The sequence below is a fragment of the Neophocaena asiaeorientalis genome, unplaced genomic scaffold (assembly GCF_003031525.2).
Source record: "Neophocaena asiaeorientalis asiaeorientalis breed wild unplaced genomic scaffold, Neophocaena_asiaeorientalis_V1.1 scaffold57, whole genome shotgun sequence".
NCBI lineage: Eukaryota > Metazoa > Chordata > Mammalia > Artiodactyla > Phocoenidae > Neophocaena > Neophocaena asiaeorientalis.
Window position 1 is genome coordinate 1,801,170 of NW_020172731.1, and position 19,666 is coordinate 1,820,835.

The window sequence follows — 19,666 nt, forward strand, 5'->3', positions numbered from 1 at the left end:
CTGGAGCTCCAAGTCCCCTTCTATCTTGCTCTGAGCCCGAGTGTCTGGGTTCATGCCTACTCACCTTACCTACCTGGGGACATTACAGCGCTCCTGTGAGCCCTCAGGTTCCTCGCTGACAAAATGCAGCCAGTAGCATTGATTACGTTACTCATAAAAGCAGCTCTAGGGCTGCGATTCACATCTAATTGGGAAAGATGTTGTTTTTCAATAGTCTAGAGCAAGAGTGAAAGACAACATAAAACACATAAGGAGATGAGGGGCCAGAAATTGAGAGGAAGACATGAACAGGAAGTGGAGAGGAGAAGTTGCATAAAGGCAAACCAGGAGAGGAATTCAGAAAGGGGAGAGTGTCCGTGGTGGCAGAGAGGTCACAGGGGCTAAAGTCTGAGCAAAGCGTGTTGGAACTGCTTCCCGAGTGTAGGTTCAGATATTAGACTCTAGTGGAGAGGATAGGATAGTGGAAAAAACATGTGCTTCAGAATCAGACAAATCTGTTCAAATCCTCGTTCAGTCACTTCCTCGGTATCTGACTTCATGCATATTACTTAGCCTTTTTGGTCCTCGGTTGCATCCGCTGTAAAATAGAGACAATGATTCGTATCTCAGAATTGTTGGGGAAATTAGGAATAATATATATGAAGTACATGGCACAGAGTAGCCACTCAATAAATGGTAGCTATCATTGTGCAAGTCTGTTTTTTACTTAAACCTATTTCAGAAGGAAATTGATATTAAAGTCGTGAAAACCCATGAATAGAAGGTAGTGGTAAAAATAAATACAATGCACACAAATGTCAAAGTTCTGTTTATTTATTTTTCCAGCTTTATTGAGATGTGATTGACATATAATATCATGTAAGTTTAAGGCGTACAATGTTCTGATTTTATATATGTATATATTATGAAATGATTACCACAATAAGGTCATTTAACACACTCACCACCTCATATAGTTACAATTTCGTATGTGTGTGGTGAGAACTTTTAAAATCTATTCTCTTAGCAACTTGCAAAAAATGTTAAAGGGGGACTTCCCTGGCAGTCCAGTGGTTAGGACTCCACACTTCCACGGCAGGGGGCATGGGTTTGATCGCTGGTGGGGGAATTAAGATCCCGCAAGCCACACAGCATGGCCAAAAAAATAAAATAAAATTTAAAGGAAACTTACAAAGTGACTGAAAGTAATTTAAAACATGCCAAAAACCCATCTGTGAGTTTCTCTTTACCTTACTTAGGAGAGTGAAGGGAGAACCGATACAGAAATAACATTTTTATGCTGTGTTTCGGTGCTATTTAAGGCTGTTTTCATGCACTAAAATCACTGCATGCCCCATGAGTGTTCAAGGTTCCACTTCGGGAAACACTGACCTCATCTAGCCCTCCTGAATTTTACAAATGGGGAGATGGAGGCTCAGAAGTGGCTGTCCCGAGGTCATGGCAGAGACAGGGTTAGAACCCAGCTTCCTTTTCGCTGCAAGCTACCTCGGGATTTTGGTGCAGGGTGGAGGGGGCAGCTCTTTCACATGCTGCCCTGAACAAGCCGACCACGTGGGCTACCATTGCCTTCTTCAGCCCCAGACCCCCACCAGACCCCACCCTGCTCACCAGCCATTCTCCTTCCTGGCGGCCGGACTGCCGAGGAGGGATCCTGCCCTCCAATGCCTGCAGCAGGGAAGCAGGGGACAATGCGCAAGTCATAGAGTGTATAACCAAGACTCAGAAGCAGCACCTACCTTCTGCCCGCCCTCCCTGTTCAGACAGTGTGTAAGAGAGAGCGGCACCTTGTCTTGAAGGTGGCAGAAGGTAGTGCAATATTGTGGAAAGATATCAGCTTTGGAGTCAGCCAGACCTGCGTGGAATTCCAATTCTTTTTTCCTCTAGCTGTGTGACCCCCGAACAAGTTATTTTACCATTCTGTGCCACAATTTCCTTATGTATACGTGAAGAAAATATATCAGCTGCCTAGGATTGCTAGGAGGAGCGAATTTTAAGAAGATATAATATCCTGAATATTTACCATGTACCTAGACAGAACATGTAGCAAGTATCCATTAAGTGCCAGTATTAGTCTGCTTTCAAAAAAGTCCAGGTCCTTGAGGCCTGTGTGAGTCACACGTCATTCGTTTCATGGGACAGAAGCCGACTCAGATGAGCTCACGCTGACAGGGTGACTTGTGTGCAGGGGAATTTTGTGGCCGCTCAGCAGGGAGGTAGAGCCACGTTTCAAGGATGGAGGTTACCCTCTCCATCTCCCCTTTCTCTGGGATTGCGCGGCTTCTCATTTCTACTTCATACTTCTTTCTGCGGAGTGGCCTTCTCTGCTTAATTACCCAAAGGCATATGGCCAAGAATGATTGTTTCCAGTCCCATATCTACATAACCTCTCAGCTTTATCCCATCTCCATCCCACTAGTTTCATTCTATTTCAGCTCAGATTTTGAAAAGAGAATATAATCGCTCACTGACCAGCCGTCAATGGGCCACCGCTGAGTCAAGCGCCTGCCTATGTCAAGTCAGCTGCAGCCTTTCGGGTCACACGACCCACTGCACTGTCAGCAGGGCCCGAGGTCCAAAGAAGCGCCTCTGAGATGGGAGAGTGGAGAACACAGTAAATTGACGGACATACCATCACCGCGACAATAACCAGCTAAGCAGGGAAACCACCACAAGCCAGGAGCAGGAAAGCATCTAATTCCTTAGACAGGCTGTTATGTGAGGAGGACAGAAGAAAGAGGAAGGACCACAACTGGTGTTTACATAGTGACTTTCTTCTTGAATGCCAGAGGCTTCTTGCCTGTCGTATTACAGAATTCACTTAATTCTGGTCCCTTGAGTTTCAGAGAATGCGGTGTTTTCCTGCTGTGTGGATGGGGGCCTCAGCGGCCTCACTATCATGCCCTCCTCACTCCTAAACCACCACAGAGTAGCCCTATTGTCAAAGGCTCAATGTCAGCCTCTGCTCATGGGATGGGATGGGTGCACAAAAGGAGAGGAAGGCCAGAAGCACAGGCAGAGGAAAAATCAGTTCAACAAGCACATTTAAACAAGCCAGAAAATGTTAACAGCAGGTCATTGTGCACATTGTACTGATGCAACAGGAAAATGAATCCCAGATCTCACCTCCCAACTTGCAGACTCATCCCAGGATGGCCTCGTCCTGGTACCGTGCTCATCTCTCTTCTGGTTTCTGTCAGAAGTGAGCCCAGGAAAGAGTAGGAAGGTGAGGACGAAAGGAACTGAGAGTGTGAAGGAGGGGAGACCCAGATGTGAATCGATGTGGGGATGAAGAAAGAGACGGGTGGTGTAGGTACTAGGAAGTGAGAACTCTGGGAGGATGACAGAGGCAAGACTGGAAGACTGTGACTTATGAAAAGAGGGAGGACGTTAGGCTCCCGGGAGCAGACTGGGTTGGAAAGACAGGGGGACATTCCTCTAAAATCTTTACCTCTACAATGGAAGGAGATTTATCAGGGAGTGGTTTAGCCTTGCTGGGAATTACAAATACCCTCTCCCATTACCAGGCCATGTCAGATGACATAGTCTGAAGAGCGATTTGTATAAATACGGTTCCCATGCAAAGCCAGCTTGCCGAGAATTGTCATTAGGTTTTCTAGGAAATATGGACAACCTGGATAAGATAAAGGAGGAGGTTCCCAGGGAAGCGGAGGGTTTCTGTGCCAGGGGCAGCTCCCAAGACAGTAGTTTAAAAAAAGACACCAGCTGCTCTGGATCCCTAAAGAGAAGGCTCCAGTATAGGCCCCTGCTGGCTGGAGTTTATTTTTATAGCTAATGGCTCAGATTCTCCTGGGCCTTGCAAGCTGATCGGGCAGGCTGAAGCCATCATGAGTCCCCTTTTAGGCTGATTAGAAATTTCTCAAAAGAAATGACGCACTGGGCTTCTGAATATTTTATGTCCCATCTGTTGCCTCAAACAAAAGTAAAAGAGGCCATGGGTGCCTGTCCCTTTCTCTGTTGCTGTCCTTTCTGACCCCTTCATCCCTGGTCTTCTTCTCTGTTACTCTAGTCTCATGTTTCTAGAAGCCTTTCTTCTTCTCTCTCAATTCATTTATGCATCGGTTCATTCCTTCTTTTTTAAAAAATATAATAAACTCTCTTGTGCCTTACAAAGATGAATAAGATACAGCTCTTGCCTGATAGGAACTCGCAGTAGGTAATGGAGACAGACAGGAAACAACTGATAAGTGCTGTCACAGGGTGAGGTTACGAAGGGTGTGCTGAAATCAGGAAAGGGTCAATTGATCAGGAAGGGCTTGCATTAGGTCTTGAGGTTTTCGGAGAAATAATGCAGGACACAGAGGAAAGGGAATTCCAGTCAGAGAGAGAGGATGTAAAGTGACTGGAGGTGTGAGCCAGGGTGTGGAGTGTTTGGAGACTTAAGAGTAATTCAGTGAGGTTAGTGCATGGGATGCACCCACAGAGTAGTGGGAGATATGGTGGGTGATGTAGGCAGGGACTAGATCATGGAGAATCTTCTTGCATGTTTGGATTTTTGTCATTTATGTATCAGGAAGCCATTGAAGAGCTTTGAGCAAGCAATTAATAAAATGATTAACTATTCATTATTTCAGTGAGGAAAGGGAATTGAAGTTGGGACATGACAAGAGTCAGGCATGTCAGAATAAAATATTACTCTAATGATCCAGATGAATGATGATGTCCACCTCAACTAAGGAAGTGACAGTGAGCATGGAGAGAAGGGGATGCATTTGAAAACTATTTTAGAGTATTGGAAAACCTGTGGTCAACTGCATGGGGGAAAGCAGGAGAGGACGGGGAGGGGAAGAAGTCAAGATGACTCCCAGGTTTCCAGCCTTAATGACTTAGCAGTGAATAGTGAATACAGGAGAAGAAGTGGATTTGAGAGTGCAGATCTGGAAGCACTGACTTGGAGGTACACGGAGGTCAAGTAAAGGAGCCCAGTGACCATCTTGGAACCCAAGAGACAGTATGCATGAGAAATAAAGATTTGGGGCCTAACAAATCTGGGGTACAGTGAAAGTCTTGTATGTCCTGGTCGTAGGCTCCTTGGTGTCAGACATTGTATCCTGTTGATCCTCAGACTTCCCCCACGTTCGTTATAACTAATAAATATTCAACAGATACTTGGTGAATTAAGTTAGTATAATAACTTCCCCGGAAAATCCAGTAGTGGTGGGAAGAGATATGGGAGGGAGCAATGCATGGCAGTACTCTCCGGTGGGTCCTTCATGCTCTAATCTCCTAGAAGGACAGGGCTGGGGGACTCACACAGGCTCCGGTAAAGCTTAACCAAGAAGGCCCAGTGGTTTTGGAAAAGGGGTCCCTCCTCTTGAGTACATTCATTAAAACAGCAGTTTAAAATTATGTTTTCTGGATGCAACTAGAGATTATCATACTAAGCGAAGTAAGGCAGAAGAAGAAAGACAAATACCATATGATATCACTTATATGTGGAATCTAAAATATGCCACAGATGAACATATCTATGAAATAGAAACAGACTCACAGTTGTAGAGAACAGACTTGCAGTTGCCAAGGGGGAGGGGGTATGGGGGAGGAATGGACTGGGAGTTTGGTGTTAGTAAATGCAAACTATTATATATAGAATGGATAAACAAGGTCCTACTGTATAGCACAGGAGACTATATTCAATATCCTGGGATAAACCATAATGGAAAAGAATATAAAAAAGACTTTGCTATGTAGCAGAAATTAATGCAATATTATAAATCAACTATACTTCAATAAAAAAGTAAATTGAAAATAAATAAAATTATGTTTTCTTACTTTAAGAATGGTTAGTTATTGGCTTTGGTGAATCCATCCTAAAAATAAATTCAGTATTACTATAACAAAAAGAAGTTCCCTATTTATAATGCAAAGGACTCAAAATAATTTATATGCTCCAATGATGCAGGAAAGCTCAAGGATATTAAAGCATATGCACTTGGATGGAAGTCACACAGCCATTAAAAATCACAATTGTGGAGAATCTGTAGTAACGTGGAGGATGCGTGGACACGATAATAAATGAAAAAGCAAGGCGCTAACTTGAGTTACACTGCAGTGGGGATACTTACCCTGGGCTCTTGTGAGCGTTAAGTGAGATCATTTATTCAACAAATATTTGTTGATCACCTCCCGTGTAACAGGCACTGTTCTAGGGACTGGAGATACAGAATTGAACGAAATAGACAGCAGTCTGTCCTGTGGAGCTTATGTTCTAGCAGGGAGAGACAGACAAAAGTAAGCCAGTAAAATATTCATTATGCTACGTAGTGATAAGGGACAGGAAGGAAGATAGAGCAGAGGGGAGGGGAGGGAGCACTGGGGGCTGCAGTTTTAGACAAAATGGCCAGGGACAGCCTCCCTGAGGAGGTGATCATTGAACTGAAGGGAATAAGGAAACTGGCCTTGGAGTCCATGGGGGAACGTGGTCAGGCAGAGGGGACAGCAAGCAGAAGAGCGCCAAGGTGGGAGAGTGCCTGTAAAACTCTAGGAACGGCTGAGGCGTGTGACAGCAGAGGGTGGCAGGGACCAGACCACATAGGGTTAATACGCAGTATGGCAAAGTCAGGACTTCGGCTTTTCCTATGAGGGAAACCTGAGCCCTCTGAGGCAGCAGAGAAGTGACAGCACGACCTGGCTTAACGCTTAATAGGATCACCTTGGCTGCTCTGTTGAAAATAGGCTGCAAGGGGTCAAAGGCAGAAAAGGAGAGATCAGCTAGGAGCCTATCGGAATAATCCAAGCAAGAGAGAATGGTGGCTTGGACCAGGAAGGGAGCAGTGAAAGGCTGAGAAGTGGCTGGATTCTGGCTGTATTTAGAAGTAGAGATAACAGGATTTGCTGACGGATTGGAAGTGGAGTGTAAAAGAGAAGAGTCAAATACTCAAGGTTTTTGTCCTGGATGACTGCAAGAATAGAGTTTCCATTTACTGAAACTGGGAAGACTGTAGAAGGAACAGGTTTGGGGCGGGGGAGATCAGTATTGGACGTCTTCTGCTGGGCGTGCCTGTTACACATGCACAGCGGAGGCTGTTGGTGCCTCACCCGTGTCTCCTTGGGCCTTACCATTTCAGTGCATGCAGGCCAGACCTTCAAATGCCAGTCTCTCCATCTCTTTGCCTCTGGGCTTTCTCTAGCTGCTGCAGCTGCTGTTCCTGCATGCGTGGGAAATAGAGGGGAATTAATGTCTGCCAGGAACAGCCAACGACTAGGTACTGGCAGTAGTTGATGTACAAATACCCCAGCTCTCTCACTCTTCTCATGATAAAACTCAAACGATAACTCGCAGCAGGATCGTTGGAAGACGGAGGGAACAAAAGATGCCCATCGAGCTGAGAAGTCATCTTGAGACTGAAAAGTGAGGCAGGCAGCTCCATATACTCAATGGATCAGTTTGTTGTAGGGTACCTTACAAGGTGGGTTCAGGATCGGGTCGACAAAGATCTGGAAGCATTCGCAGCTATCCTCTGCACTGCCCGAAGGGCCACTGGGGCAATTTTATAGCTAACCTAGGGTATGGGAGTACCCTTGAAAACAGGAAGTACATTCCTAAGTCAAGATGATTGATTGGGTAACTAGTCTCGTGGGTACCAGGAAAATGTCAGGGAAGGTCTTCATCATTATTTGGGAACTAACAGCATAGAGGCCACCTGGACCTACCGATCATTAAACAATATCTGTTAACTACAAAGCCCTTGACAGAGAAGTGATTTGCCACATAGTGCAGTCCTGGGTAGGGTCAGTGGAAGGACAGGAGGAATTGTATGAGCCCGAGATGATGTCAGTTATGCTAACAGCCATGCAGGATTAACTGGGAACTCGCTTAGTAACACATCCTTAATTGGCTGCCTTTCCTCATTCTTCTGCCAGTGTTTCCTGGGTACCACCTCCTTCATCAACTACTTGCACCTGAATCACTGCCTCATGATCTGCTTCTGTAAGAAGCCAAACTGGGACAACCAAGTGGAGGGGTCTTGTAGGCAGGTGTATTTATGCATCTGGAATTGTTGAGGAAATTGTAGGGATGTCCAAGGACTAAGCCTTCAGGTGTCGAACATTTAGAGGCTGGGCAGATGAAAAGAACACAGCAAAGGAGCCTTAGAATAAGTGGCAAGAGGTAGGAGAAAAACCAGGAGCGTGTGTTTTCCTAGAAACCAAGTGACAAAGGTGTTTCTAGGAGGAAGGATGAAATCTGAAAACTGGCCATTGGTTTTAGCAACTTGGAGGTCATCGGTGACCCTGAGAGGAGCTTTTCTGGTAGCAATATCTCTTAGGTTCAAGACATAATGAGGGGAGGACTGGAGACAGTGACGTAGAACCAGCTCTTTAAGAGAGTTCTGCTACAAAGAGAATGAGAAGAAGAGTCTGATGCTAGAGGGGGAAGTGGGGTCGAGAGAGGTTTTTTGTGGTTTCTCAAAAATTTTTTTAGGGCTTCCCTGGTGGCGCAGTGGTTGAGAGTCCGCCTGCCGATGCAGAGGACACGGGTTCGTGCCCCGGTCCGGGAAGATCCCACATGCGCAGAGCGGCTGGGCCCGTGAGCCATGGCCGCTGAGCCTGCGCGTCCGGAGCCTGTGTTCCGCAACGGGAGAGGCCACAACAGTGAGAGGCCCGTGTACCGCAAAAAAAAAAAAAAAAAAAAAAAACTTTTTTTAATGTTTAACATACATAAATACAAAAAGAAGTATGAAAATCACAAATATGCAGTTAAGTGAATTTTCCAACTAAAAAGACCCATATAACCACCACCAAGTTCAAAAAAGAGAACATTCCCAGTACTTTAGAGGCTCCCCATCCCCCCTTCTATTTACTACATCCCCAAGTATAACCACTACCCTGACTTCTAACATCACAGATTGTGTTTACCTGTAAAATTTATATAAATGGCATCATACAATATGTCTTCTTTTGTCTTATTTCATTTGCTCAATATTAAACTTGTGAAAGCTGGGGACTTCCCTAGTGGTCCAGTGGTTAGGACTTAGCTCTCTCACTGCTGGAGCCCCGAGTTCGATCCCTTGTGCAAGCCGCAAAGCACAGCCAAAAAAAAAAAAAAAAAAAAAAAAAAAAAGTGGGAAAACCATCCGTATTATTTTATGTAGTTTAGATGCTTCATTCTTATTGCTACATAGCAGCCCATTGTACAAATATACTACAGTTTATTTATCCATTCTACTGTTGATGAACGTGAGGCTAGTTTCCAATTTGGGGCTATTATGAATAACGTTACTATGAACATTCTAGTACAAGTCTTTTGGTAACATGTATGCATTTTTGTGGGGAAGACTTTTTTTTTTTTAGATGGGTAAATAGCACGAATGTATGCAGATGGAAAAGATTCAGTAGAAAGGTTAAAACTTATGACGCAGGAGAGAAGGAAGAAATTTTGGATGCCTGTTCTTGAGTAGAGGAGAGTAGATGGAATCTATTCAACATGTAGAGGGGTCTTAGCTAGGCCTTAGATAGGAGCAGGGACCATTTACCCAGAGAAACAGGAAGACAGAGTTTATGGGCACAGATTCAGGTAGGCTGGAAGAAGTGGCAGAAGGAACTTGAAGAAATTCTCTTCTATGGCTTTCTTTACTCGATAAAATAGAAATCTAAGTCATCAGCTATGACTGAGGAGAGAGAGAAGGTATTAGAGATTTGATGGGAGAAGAGAAGCCATGAAAGCGTCATCTAAAAGTGTAGGGGCACTATTGGACCAGGGAAATGTAGTGTGTCTGCCAGGAATAAAGACGCACCTGAGGTTATAGATCATGAATTCAAAGTGAGACAAGCCGTCATGGTCACTGCATGGGTGTAGGCAGAGAGTAAGGTGGGAGGTTGGATTTAACCAGGGTGTGGTTCAGCTGAGAAAACACGACGAGAGAGACCAGAGATGTTGAAGGAGTACACAGAGCCATGACAACAACAATAAAGATGCTCCTCCAGGACTTCCCTGGTGGTGCAGTGGTTAAGAATCCGCCTGCCAATGCAGGGGACACGGGTTCAAGCCCTGGTCCTGGAAGATCCCACATGCCATGGAGCAACTAAGCCCGTGAGCCACAACTACTGAGCCTGCACTCTAGAGCCCACGAGCCACAACTATTGAGCCTGTGTGCCACAACTACTGAAGCCCTCACACCTAGAGCCCATGCTCTGCAACAGGAGAAGCCACCACAGTGAGAAGCCCACACACTGCAATGAAGAGTAGCCCCCTGCTCGCCGCAACTAGAGAAAGCCTGTGCACAACAATGAAGACCAAACACAACCAAAAATAAATAAATAAATAAATTTGAAAGAAAAGGAAAAAAGATGCCCCTCCAGCGTACACCACCAATCCTCCCCATTCCTCAACCCAGAAACCTTTACCTCTTCTTCAACCCTAACCCTTGGCTGAACCCCAAGTGCTACTGATGCTCCCTTCTAAATATCTCACCCTTTCCTAGTTGGATTAAATTGCTGTAATCTGTCTCCCTCATCCATATTTATGTCATCCTCTGCACTGCAGCCAGAAGCGGTCTTTTAGAAAATGCAAGGCTGGTCATATAGCTCGCTCTCTGCTTGAAACTTTCTAGTGGTTTCTCTTGGTTACCAGAGGGGAAGGGTGCAGGCAAGGGATAGTTAGCGAGTTTGGGATTGATATATACACACTGCTATATTCAAAATGGATAAGCAACAAGGACCTACTGTATAGCACAGGGAACTCCACTCAATATTATGTAACAACCTAAATGGGAAAAGAATTTGAAAAAGAATGGATACATGTATATGTATAACTGAATCACTTTGCTGTCCACCTGAAACTAACACAACATTGTTAATCAACTATACCCCAATAGAAAAGAAAAGAAAAGAAAAGAAAAACTCTCCAGTGGTTTCTCAATGCCCTTAATCTGAGGTCCAGAATATGACTCACGGACTTTGGCCCTGGCTGACTCTCCAGCCTCATCTTGGCCTATCTTTTCCTTCATTCCCCATGTGCCAGCTCCACTCTCTTCTTTCAATCCCTCAAAGGCAGTGGTCTCCAAAGTAGGGTGCACATACCCATGGGGTTGCCTACTGGGATGAGGGAAGAAAATATTAGAACTTCTTTTCTATATTTATTTGTTATTACATGTTTTTAATTTCCATGATTACATACATTTAAAATGTGTATATTAGTAGTACGTGCATATAATTTATAAATATACATAGAGAGCAATGCTCAAAAATGTTTATTAGTAAAGGAAGCTAATCAAAAAAGTGTATAGACCATTACCCTAAGGTATTAGGGTCTTTCCTGCCTCAAGATCTTCTCTCCTATACAACCTTACTATTAGAATCTCCCCTTATTGCTTCTCCCCTACTTTCCTCTAGTTAACATTTAGAGTCCAGGGAAAGTGTTAAAAATCTTCCCTGACCCTCTGACTCGGGGTACATCCCCTTGTTTTTGTTCCACTGCATCCCGCTCTCTTACCCTCCTAGCCCACTGTGCTGGACATCTTCCACCTGCTTCCCCAGATCCATTTTCCACCCTTCATTTTGCTCTCTGTCCCAGACTTCATCACGTCTCTTTAGTCCTATGGGTTCCAGTTGGCTTTGGCTTGTAGGGAGCCCTTGAACTGGATCAAAGGAAGGAGAGGGAGAGCCTGAGATCTGTTCCCCCAGCCTGACTGTGAGGTTGATTCAGGCCAGCTGTACTTCTGGAAGGACGTCTCAGCTCCCCTCAAGGTAGCTTTCTCTGCACAATACTCTCTAGGTTCTAATATCTGCTCCCTCCCCCTGTCCCTTTGGTCCCAAACACAGATTTTGCTTGGTCCACTCTAGGTTTGAAAGTTTGAATTAGTTGCTGACACTTAATGATTAGAATGACTGCATTACAATACAGATGTCTCTTGAAAAAAATTAGATTTGATAACACTGAGTCTACATCCCAAACAGTAACAACTGTCTGGAGTTGAGTAGCAGCTGCCCCTTTGCTCTGGGGCATGTACTTCTCAGGACTCCACAGTCCCCACTACTCCCTGTTGCCTTACAATAAGCTTTCCACCCTGGCCTCTAGAGACATTTGAGTTTGCAAGTCCTGGTTTAAGGAAATGTGTCAGTCTCTTCAACAAATTTGGAGAAAGGGGAGGTTTACCTCTCGAATTTCTCTACTTCTCTCTCTCTCCTCTCCGTCACTACCGAGAGAGTCCTCTCCCTGCGGTTGCTATCATCACCTCCAAAACCACCACCCTGCCCTCAGGTGTGCTCTGCTCCTATCCCTTTCCCACACTGCAGCCAGAGTACCCATTCTAAAGTGGATATCTGGTTATGACAATCCCTTAAAACCTTGTAGTGTCTTCCTACTGCCCTAAAAATAAAGGCTACTTAAAAAAAAAAAATTGAAGTATGATTAACTTACAATACTATATCACTTTCAGGTGTACAACATGGTGATCCAATCTTCTTATACATTACAAAATGACCGCCATGGTAAGCCATCTGTCACCATACAGAGTTATTACAATATTACTGACTATATTCCCTGAACTATACATTACATCCCTGTGACTTATCTTATAACTGGAAGTTTGTACCTCAATCTCCATCACCATGTCAACTGAAAAAAAAAATACACAACCTAAAAGTTGAGAATTATCTTTTATTCAGCAGACAAAACTGAGGACTTAAGCTGGGGACACAGTCTCTCAGATGGCTCTAAAGAGGTGAGGGGGGAGCCACGGTATATAGGAGCTTTTGCAACAAAGACCAGGTAGTCAGAACTTCAAAAGATTACTGTTAACTAAAGAAAACCGGATATTGCAAGTTAAGGAATTCAGCGCTTTTCTGTGTATGGGAAGATGCAAAAGTCGGGGCTCATTGAAATCATTCCTTTGATGTGCACCTCAGCTATCTGGGGCCAGTATCCTGCGCTTTCTCATTCTGAGTCTCCCCAGGGTGCAGGGGGGGTCGGGTGGCTGCAGGGCTGACTGCTCGATGGCTGGCATCCCATTTCTATCCTGAGTTCCCTCAGGCCTCACCTTCAGCGGCTGTAATGTGAAGGCTTAATGGCTGCAACATCCTTTGTTTACTGATATGTCCGGCAAAGTTTTTTTTTCTCTGAGAGTGTATTTCTTCGTCTTCCCACCCCCAAGACTACATTTCTTGAAATAATTTCCAGGTCTCTGGGTAATGTGACGCCTGCCTACGCTGCAGGCTGGTTTGGGACCCCTTCCCCCCAACCTGCCAATTCTCCATGCCCAGCGGAGTGGTCTCCTCTTAGATCCTCAAACACAAACGTGACATCTCGCCCAGACCTGGCACACTGTCCCCTTCCCACGGCCAAGTATTGGGCCTCCCTCCTCACCTCCTGTTCACAAGGCAAGTGTCATTTCTCGGGGGTCTCTCTGTTCTCCTATGTGCGCCCCTTCCTAACACGTGCCACGCTTGTAACGAGGGTTTTTTCAAAGTCTCACTGGGCTGTTGGAACATGTCTGTCTTTTTCAGTCTGGGGCAGAGTAGGTGCTACCTGAACATTGTTGAAAGGGTGGGACTTAGAGACCTAGTTCTTCACGAGCCGGCAGCTTCTACCACGTAGTGACAATTCAGAACCCCGGGGCTTTTTCAGACGTTTCAGATGGTTGTACATGTGCGTTATGCGGCATGACTATAATGTGATTTAACACAAAGCGGAGGAAACAGGCTGGGACGAGAGTGAGCCATCGGACGCCTAAGGGCGTAGAATTTCAGAACGCATTTCCTCTCGCAAACATTCTCCTGCCTCACTCTGGTCCCGGCCGTGGGAGGGCAGCCTTTCCTAAGAACCGCTCAAATATAAAACTGAACATCTAAAACTAGGATTGTCCTAAAGGGAGGTTAGAGACAGCGGCCTGGACGCACACCCAACCGGATTCTTGGGCGGTCGCAGGGTGAGCAGCGCGCGTGCAGCTGCGGCGGCCGAGGGGGCGGCAGAGAGGGACCCGCACCTAAGCAGAAGCCTGGCCTGCGCTGGGGAGGACCGGCCGCAGCAGCGGCCCCTTCCGCAGGCAGGCTGCCAGGCTGAAGGACGGAATTCATTATTCTAGCCCTTGGGATAACAGCTCGCCCACCAGGCTACACAAAACCAGAGTTTCTGTTTCAGGTAAAGAGCGGCGGGGAATCTTAATCCTAAAGCCTCAACAGCAGAAAGGACGCGAGCAGCGGGGCGAGAACGCCCCGGGGACCGGCCGTGGCGGTCCATCCGTCTGCCGGGAGGATTGCCTGCGGAGGTCGCGGGAGCCCTGAGGGTCCTGCTCCGTGTAGCTTCCCTCCTTCCCCACCCGAGCAAGCGCGGCCACCTCAGGCACCAGCGAGCCCTGCCTCTTCGTCTTCCAGGAGTCCTAATGGACCTACTTTAACAAACCGATAACACTCCTATTTTAAACTAGCAGCTTCTATTTTCATGCCCGTAACCACTGTGCCAAAAGTTCCTCAAACCAGTTGTTTTGCAAGTAGGTCAAACAGGCGCCCTGCCATCCCGTTCTCCCCGTTTATTCGCCTGGAAAATTCTTTCTTATCTAATAGAAAGTCTGGTCCAGTTTGAACCCAAAAATGAATGAAGTGTTACTTCGGAGTAGCGATTCATTCGTTTTCAAACATTAACCATTTTTATTACACAATCTATGTTAATTGTATAATTAATTGTAGGAAAATTAGAAAACACAGATAAGTAAAAAAAAAAAAAGAAAAATTAAAGGGAAACCATCCATTAGCGGGGGATAAACTGGGAGATTGGGACTGACATATATACATGACTATAAAATAGATTAATAATAACCTGCTGTACAGCACAGGGAACTCTACTCAATACTCTGTAATGGTCTACATGGGAAAAGAATCTTAAAAAAAAAGAGTGGATATATATACGTATAACTGATTCACTTTGCTGTACACCTGAAACTAACACAACATTGTAGATCAACTATACTCCAATAAAAGTTTTAAAAAAAGAAAACCATCCATGATCCCCCCATTAATAAAATAACTATTCTAAACATTTTGGTGTATATCTTGCCAAATTTTTTCCTATGCGAATGCACATTTGCGTTTTTCACTTGTTCTATACTGAGCAACTTTCCATGTTCATAAATAAAGATCAATGTGATTATTTTGATAGCTGCATGTTGTACCATTAGAGAGATAGATGAACCACACTTTAACCATCTTTCTTGCTGGACACTTAAGCTGTTCCCAGTGTTAGAGAAGTCTTCTTACACAAGCAATCTTGTACATGTGTCAGATTATTTCTTTAAGATTAATTGCCACAAGTAAAAAGGGTGGGTCAAAGGGTGTGACCATTTTAAAGACTCTTAAGACGTAATACCAAACTACAGTCCAGAACCATGTTACCAACTAGTCCTCCCATCAGTGGCACCTTGCAGTGCCCGACTCTTCATGGCTTTCCAACAATCCAGACACACCGAGCACTGGTGTTTCCTGTACTGGTACATGGTGTGCCAGGCACTGACAAAGTCAAATCAGATCAAACAGCCCACGCGAGGAAGGGGGTAGGAGGAAGAAACAGATGAGGAGTCAATATTTATAGGTAAATGTGCTGAGATTATAGTACAGAGAATACACAGAAACTGGATGTCATCATCTTCCTGGGACAGGTGTCATAGAAGGCTTCCTGGAAGAGGTTGGTTCTGAGGCTGGCCTTGAAGACTCATCCGGCATTAACTGAGTAAAGAACAGGAAGGAGTGATGAGTCAGAGAGAGGAAATAATCCAGGTAGATCCAGGAAGACGAAAGATCCCAGGCATGAATGTCCTGTACCTTTTCAGTGAACAGCAAAACGTTCTGTAACGTTAGACTACAGGGTGCATGGGGAGGTGGTTAGGAGCGGTGGGCCATGAGGCTGAAGAGGTAGCTTGGGCCTGATCAAGAGGGGCTCTGTCGGCTAAAGTTGCTTTAACTTTATCCAGAAAACTGGATAAAGCTCACCAAACTGAAACCTCCTTGGGAGGCAGGAGTTGGCATTAAAACCTGTACATGGTAGAGTCACACTGATCTAAGGGACCAGCATAGATGTTGAACTCAAAAATTGCTGTTTGTCATTACTGCTGAGGAGCTTTCTGAGCTGGAAATAGCCACTTAACCTCTGTGTCTAGTGAAATAGAGGGACCAGGTTCCTTCCAGCTCTAAATAGCTAGGAACTCAGGCACATCCTTTGACTTTTTTTTTTTTTTTCCAGAAAAGGTGGCCATTAAGATCCTGGACAAGACCAAGTTGGACCAGAAAACCCAAAGGCTCCTATCCCGCGAAATCTCCAGCATGGAAAAACTGCACCATCCCAACATCATCCGCCTGTATGAAGTCGTGGAGACTCTATCCAAGCTCCACTTGGTGATGGAGTATGCAGGGGGTGGGGAGCTCTTTGGGAAAATCAGCACTGAAGGGAAGTTCTCAGAACCAGAGAGCAAGCTCATCTTCTCCCAGATTGTGTCTGCCGTGAAGCACATGGTGAGCGGGGCGAGGAGGGAGAGTCCTGCTCCCATTCTACCCGCAGTGGGAGCATGGGGCTTTAGTTTACCATCATCTAAGCATCCCCGAAGGCTTTAGTCCTACAAGCGCAGACAGCAGTCCCTTCTGTGAGAGTCAGATGTCTGGCTGGGATCGTGCTCCCTGCCTCCGAAGCAATGCCCAGGGATCTCCAGTTCCACGGCAGCCTCCTGGCCTCTGTGGAAGTTGGCAGGACTCACTCTGAGCAGCCGGATGACCATCACCCCCTCCTTGGCCACATGCATTCCTCCAGCCCCGTCTTCCACTACTCGGAGAGCTGGCTTCTCACTGCTTCTTGGCCTTGCCTCCCTAATTCTGTGTCTGGGATGCCCTCTCCCCTCTTTTCACATCTCACATCCTCAATCCCATCCACACTTCGTGACCCAGCTCAGTTCTGTGTCTCTCTGTGAAACTTTCTTCAATCTTGGGTCAGCCCGCGCTGATCTTCACGCCTTTGGTGAACCCCACTAGCTCTTTTGTTTGTTTGTTTGTTTGTTTGTTTGTTTGCGGTACGCGGGCCTCTCACTGTTGTGGCCTCTCCCGTTGCGGAGCACAGGCTCCGGACGCGCAGGCTCAGCGGCCATGGCTCACGGGCCCAGCTGCTCCGCGGCATGTGGGATCCTCCCGGACCGGGGCACAAACCCACGTCCCCTGCATCGGCAGGTGGACTCCCAACCACTGCGCCACCAGGGAAGCCCCCCTCCCCCCACTAGTTCTTGCTGCCTTGTGCTCAACACATTAACACTTGCTTGTGTCATTCTTATTTTAGTTCTCTGATTATGTCTTTAGATAAACCTGGACTCCGTAAGCATACTCCCCAGTTCCTCCATGAACTGGTTCTCCTGTGCCCTCCCTATTGTTGGTTGTCCCGCTGGGCACACAGGGGGAATCTGACTTGCAGACCTGATGACCACTTGTACCACTCTGTTAGTGCAAAGGTTTTCTGCCCTCTTTGCCAAGCTCTCAGTCCAATTGGCAGGAAGAGACACTTGTCTGGTGTCTATATTCGTTGAGAGGCTGTTTCTAGTTTGCTCCTCTGTTCGGATGTCATGAGACAAGAACTGGGATCAGTGAGCTCCTGGCCAAATTATTAGCAGGTTACTAGTGACCTAAGGGGCCCAAGATGGCAGCTGGGAGGGAGAGGGGGAGGAAAAAGAAGTAAGCAGGGAGAACCTGAGTGTGATGGTAGTGGCTGTTTCAGACCTGTGGTTGTCATCTAAGTGGCCCTGTGCTGGGGTGAACTTTCCTTGGGCCAGGGAATAAGCCAGACCCTTACCAAGCAGTGGAGCAGATGGGCAGAGTCTTGCACATTCTACTTGGAAAAGAGATCTGGTGGGAGAGCAGAAGAGGATCCAGCAGTAGAGGACGCAGACTGAGTCCTCTGAGGCTCTACACCCTGACCTTTCTCCTAGCTCTCTGGTCTCCAGAAAGAGGAAGGGTGAATGATAGACATAGATTCAAATTTTATCAGGTTTGTTTGCTATGTGCCAGGACCATGCTGAATGCTATAGATACAGCATCACATACAGTTCTCACAACAGCCTTATGGGGCGGTTCTCAGTGTCCCATTTTACAAAGAAGGAAGGCGACACTCGCATACACAGCTGGTATAGTTGAATCTAGAATTAACCAAGATGTCAGGCTCCAAAGCCTGGATTCTTGACACAGGAGATCCAGCCGGAAAAGTGACATTAAACCATTTCCCAAGAGCCCTTGGCATTAAACTGGTCAAGGGTCTTCAAGGTTGTCTGGATCCAGAATTCAAGGGTAGGGATTGGATCTGCTGCCAGAACCTTGCCCAACATAGTATCCTCCCTTCTATTGAATTCCATAGCGATAAAGGAGCCCACCCAAAGGAGCAGGGGTGTGGACTTGGGAGAGGACTCCTCACCTTCTTGGGGTTGGCCCTACTCAAGAGATTGCTCAGCCAGAAAAACCCATACAGGGTCTCAGAAACGAAAGATTTTCACTGTTTCACAAGATCTGGGTCTTACTTCTGGCCCTAATTCCTGAGTCCACGTGTGTGGGACAGACTCCAACACTCACCCCACAGAACAGAACCTTTGGTCTGCTTGGAGGGTGTGGGCTTTACCCTGGGCTAACGGTTATGACAGAGCATCTCTCAAGATCTGAGGTCTGACATGACTTAAGTTGATCTCCATTGAATTTCTGTTGTTGTTACAGAATTACAAATTCTGTTGTTACACCATTGTTTCAGAGCAACTGATGCATCTTTAATGTTGGTATATTACTTTGAAAATGATGACTTTTTCCCCCTTTGTCTTCTTTCCACAGCATGAAAACCAGATTATTCACAGAGATCTGAAAGCAGAAAATGTGTTCTATACCAATAATACTTGTGTGAAGGTGGGGGACTTTGGGTTCAGCACAGTAAGTAAGAAAGGTGAAATGCTGAACACTTTCTGTGGGTCTCCTCCCTACGCGGCGCCCGAACTTTTTCGAGACGAGCACTACGTTGGCGTTTATGTGGATATCTGGGCCTTGGGGGTGCTTCTGTACTTCATGGTGACGGGCACCATGCCGTTTCGGGCAGAGACCGTGGCCAAACTGAAGAAGAGCATCCTGGAGGGAACGTACAGTGAGCCTCCGCACGTGTCAGAGCCCTGCCTCCGGCTCATCCGGGGAGTCCTCCAGCAGGTACCCGCTGAGAGGTACGGAATCGACTCCATCATGAACAATGAGTGGATGCAAGGAGTGCCGTACCCCACTCCTCTGGAGCCTTTCCAACTGGATCCGAAACATTTGTCAGAAACCAGCACCCTCAAAGAAGAAGAAAATGAGGTTAAAAGCACTTTAGAACACTTGGGCATTACGGAAGAGCATATTCGAAATAACCAAGGGAGAGATGCCCGAAGCTCCATCACAGGCGTCTATCGAATCATTTTGCATAGAGTCCAAAAGAAAAAGGCTTTGGAAAGTGTCCCAATAATGATACTACCAGACCCTAAAGAGAGGGACCTAAAGAAGGGGTCCCGTGTCTACAGAGGCATAAGACACACGTCCAAATTTTGTTCAATTTTATAAATTGCATTAGACTGCTGGTAATTAAGCAAGATCATTGTTGCTGCTTTCAAATTTTTTCACCAACTTGAGTGGAGACTTTTTTGTAATTTTTAAATAAATTTAAATTTAAGATACGCATTTCCCCTCC

At 46.0% G+C, this 19,666-nt stretch overlaps 1 protein-coding gene across 1 annotated transcript in view; it reads left to right on the forward strand.

The window, feature by feature from the left end:
• Positions 1-19,652, forward strand: part of NIM1K (NIM1 serine/threonine protein kinase) — a 67,838-nt gene extending 48,186 nt beyond the window's left edge. The window contains exons 4-5 of the mRNA XM_024740345.1: positions 16,187-16,455; positions 18,790-19,652. Coding sequence (XP_024596113.1) covers positions 16,187-16,455; positions 18,790-19,539 — 1,019 coding nt within the window. The 3' untranslated portion in view covers positions 19,540-19,652. The remainder of the gene's footprint in view (positions 1-16,186; positions 16,456-18,789) is intronic.
• Positions 19,653-19,666: the final 14 nt, after the last annotated feature.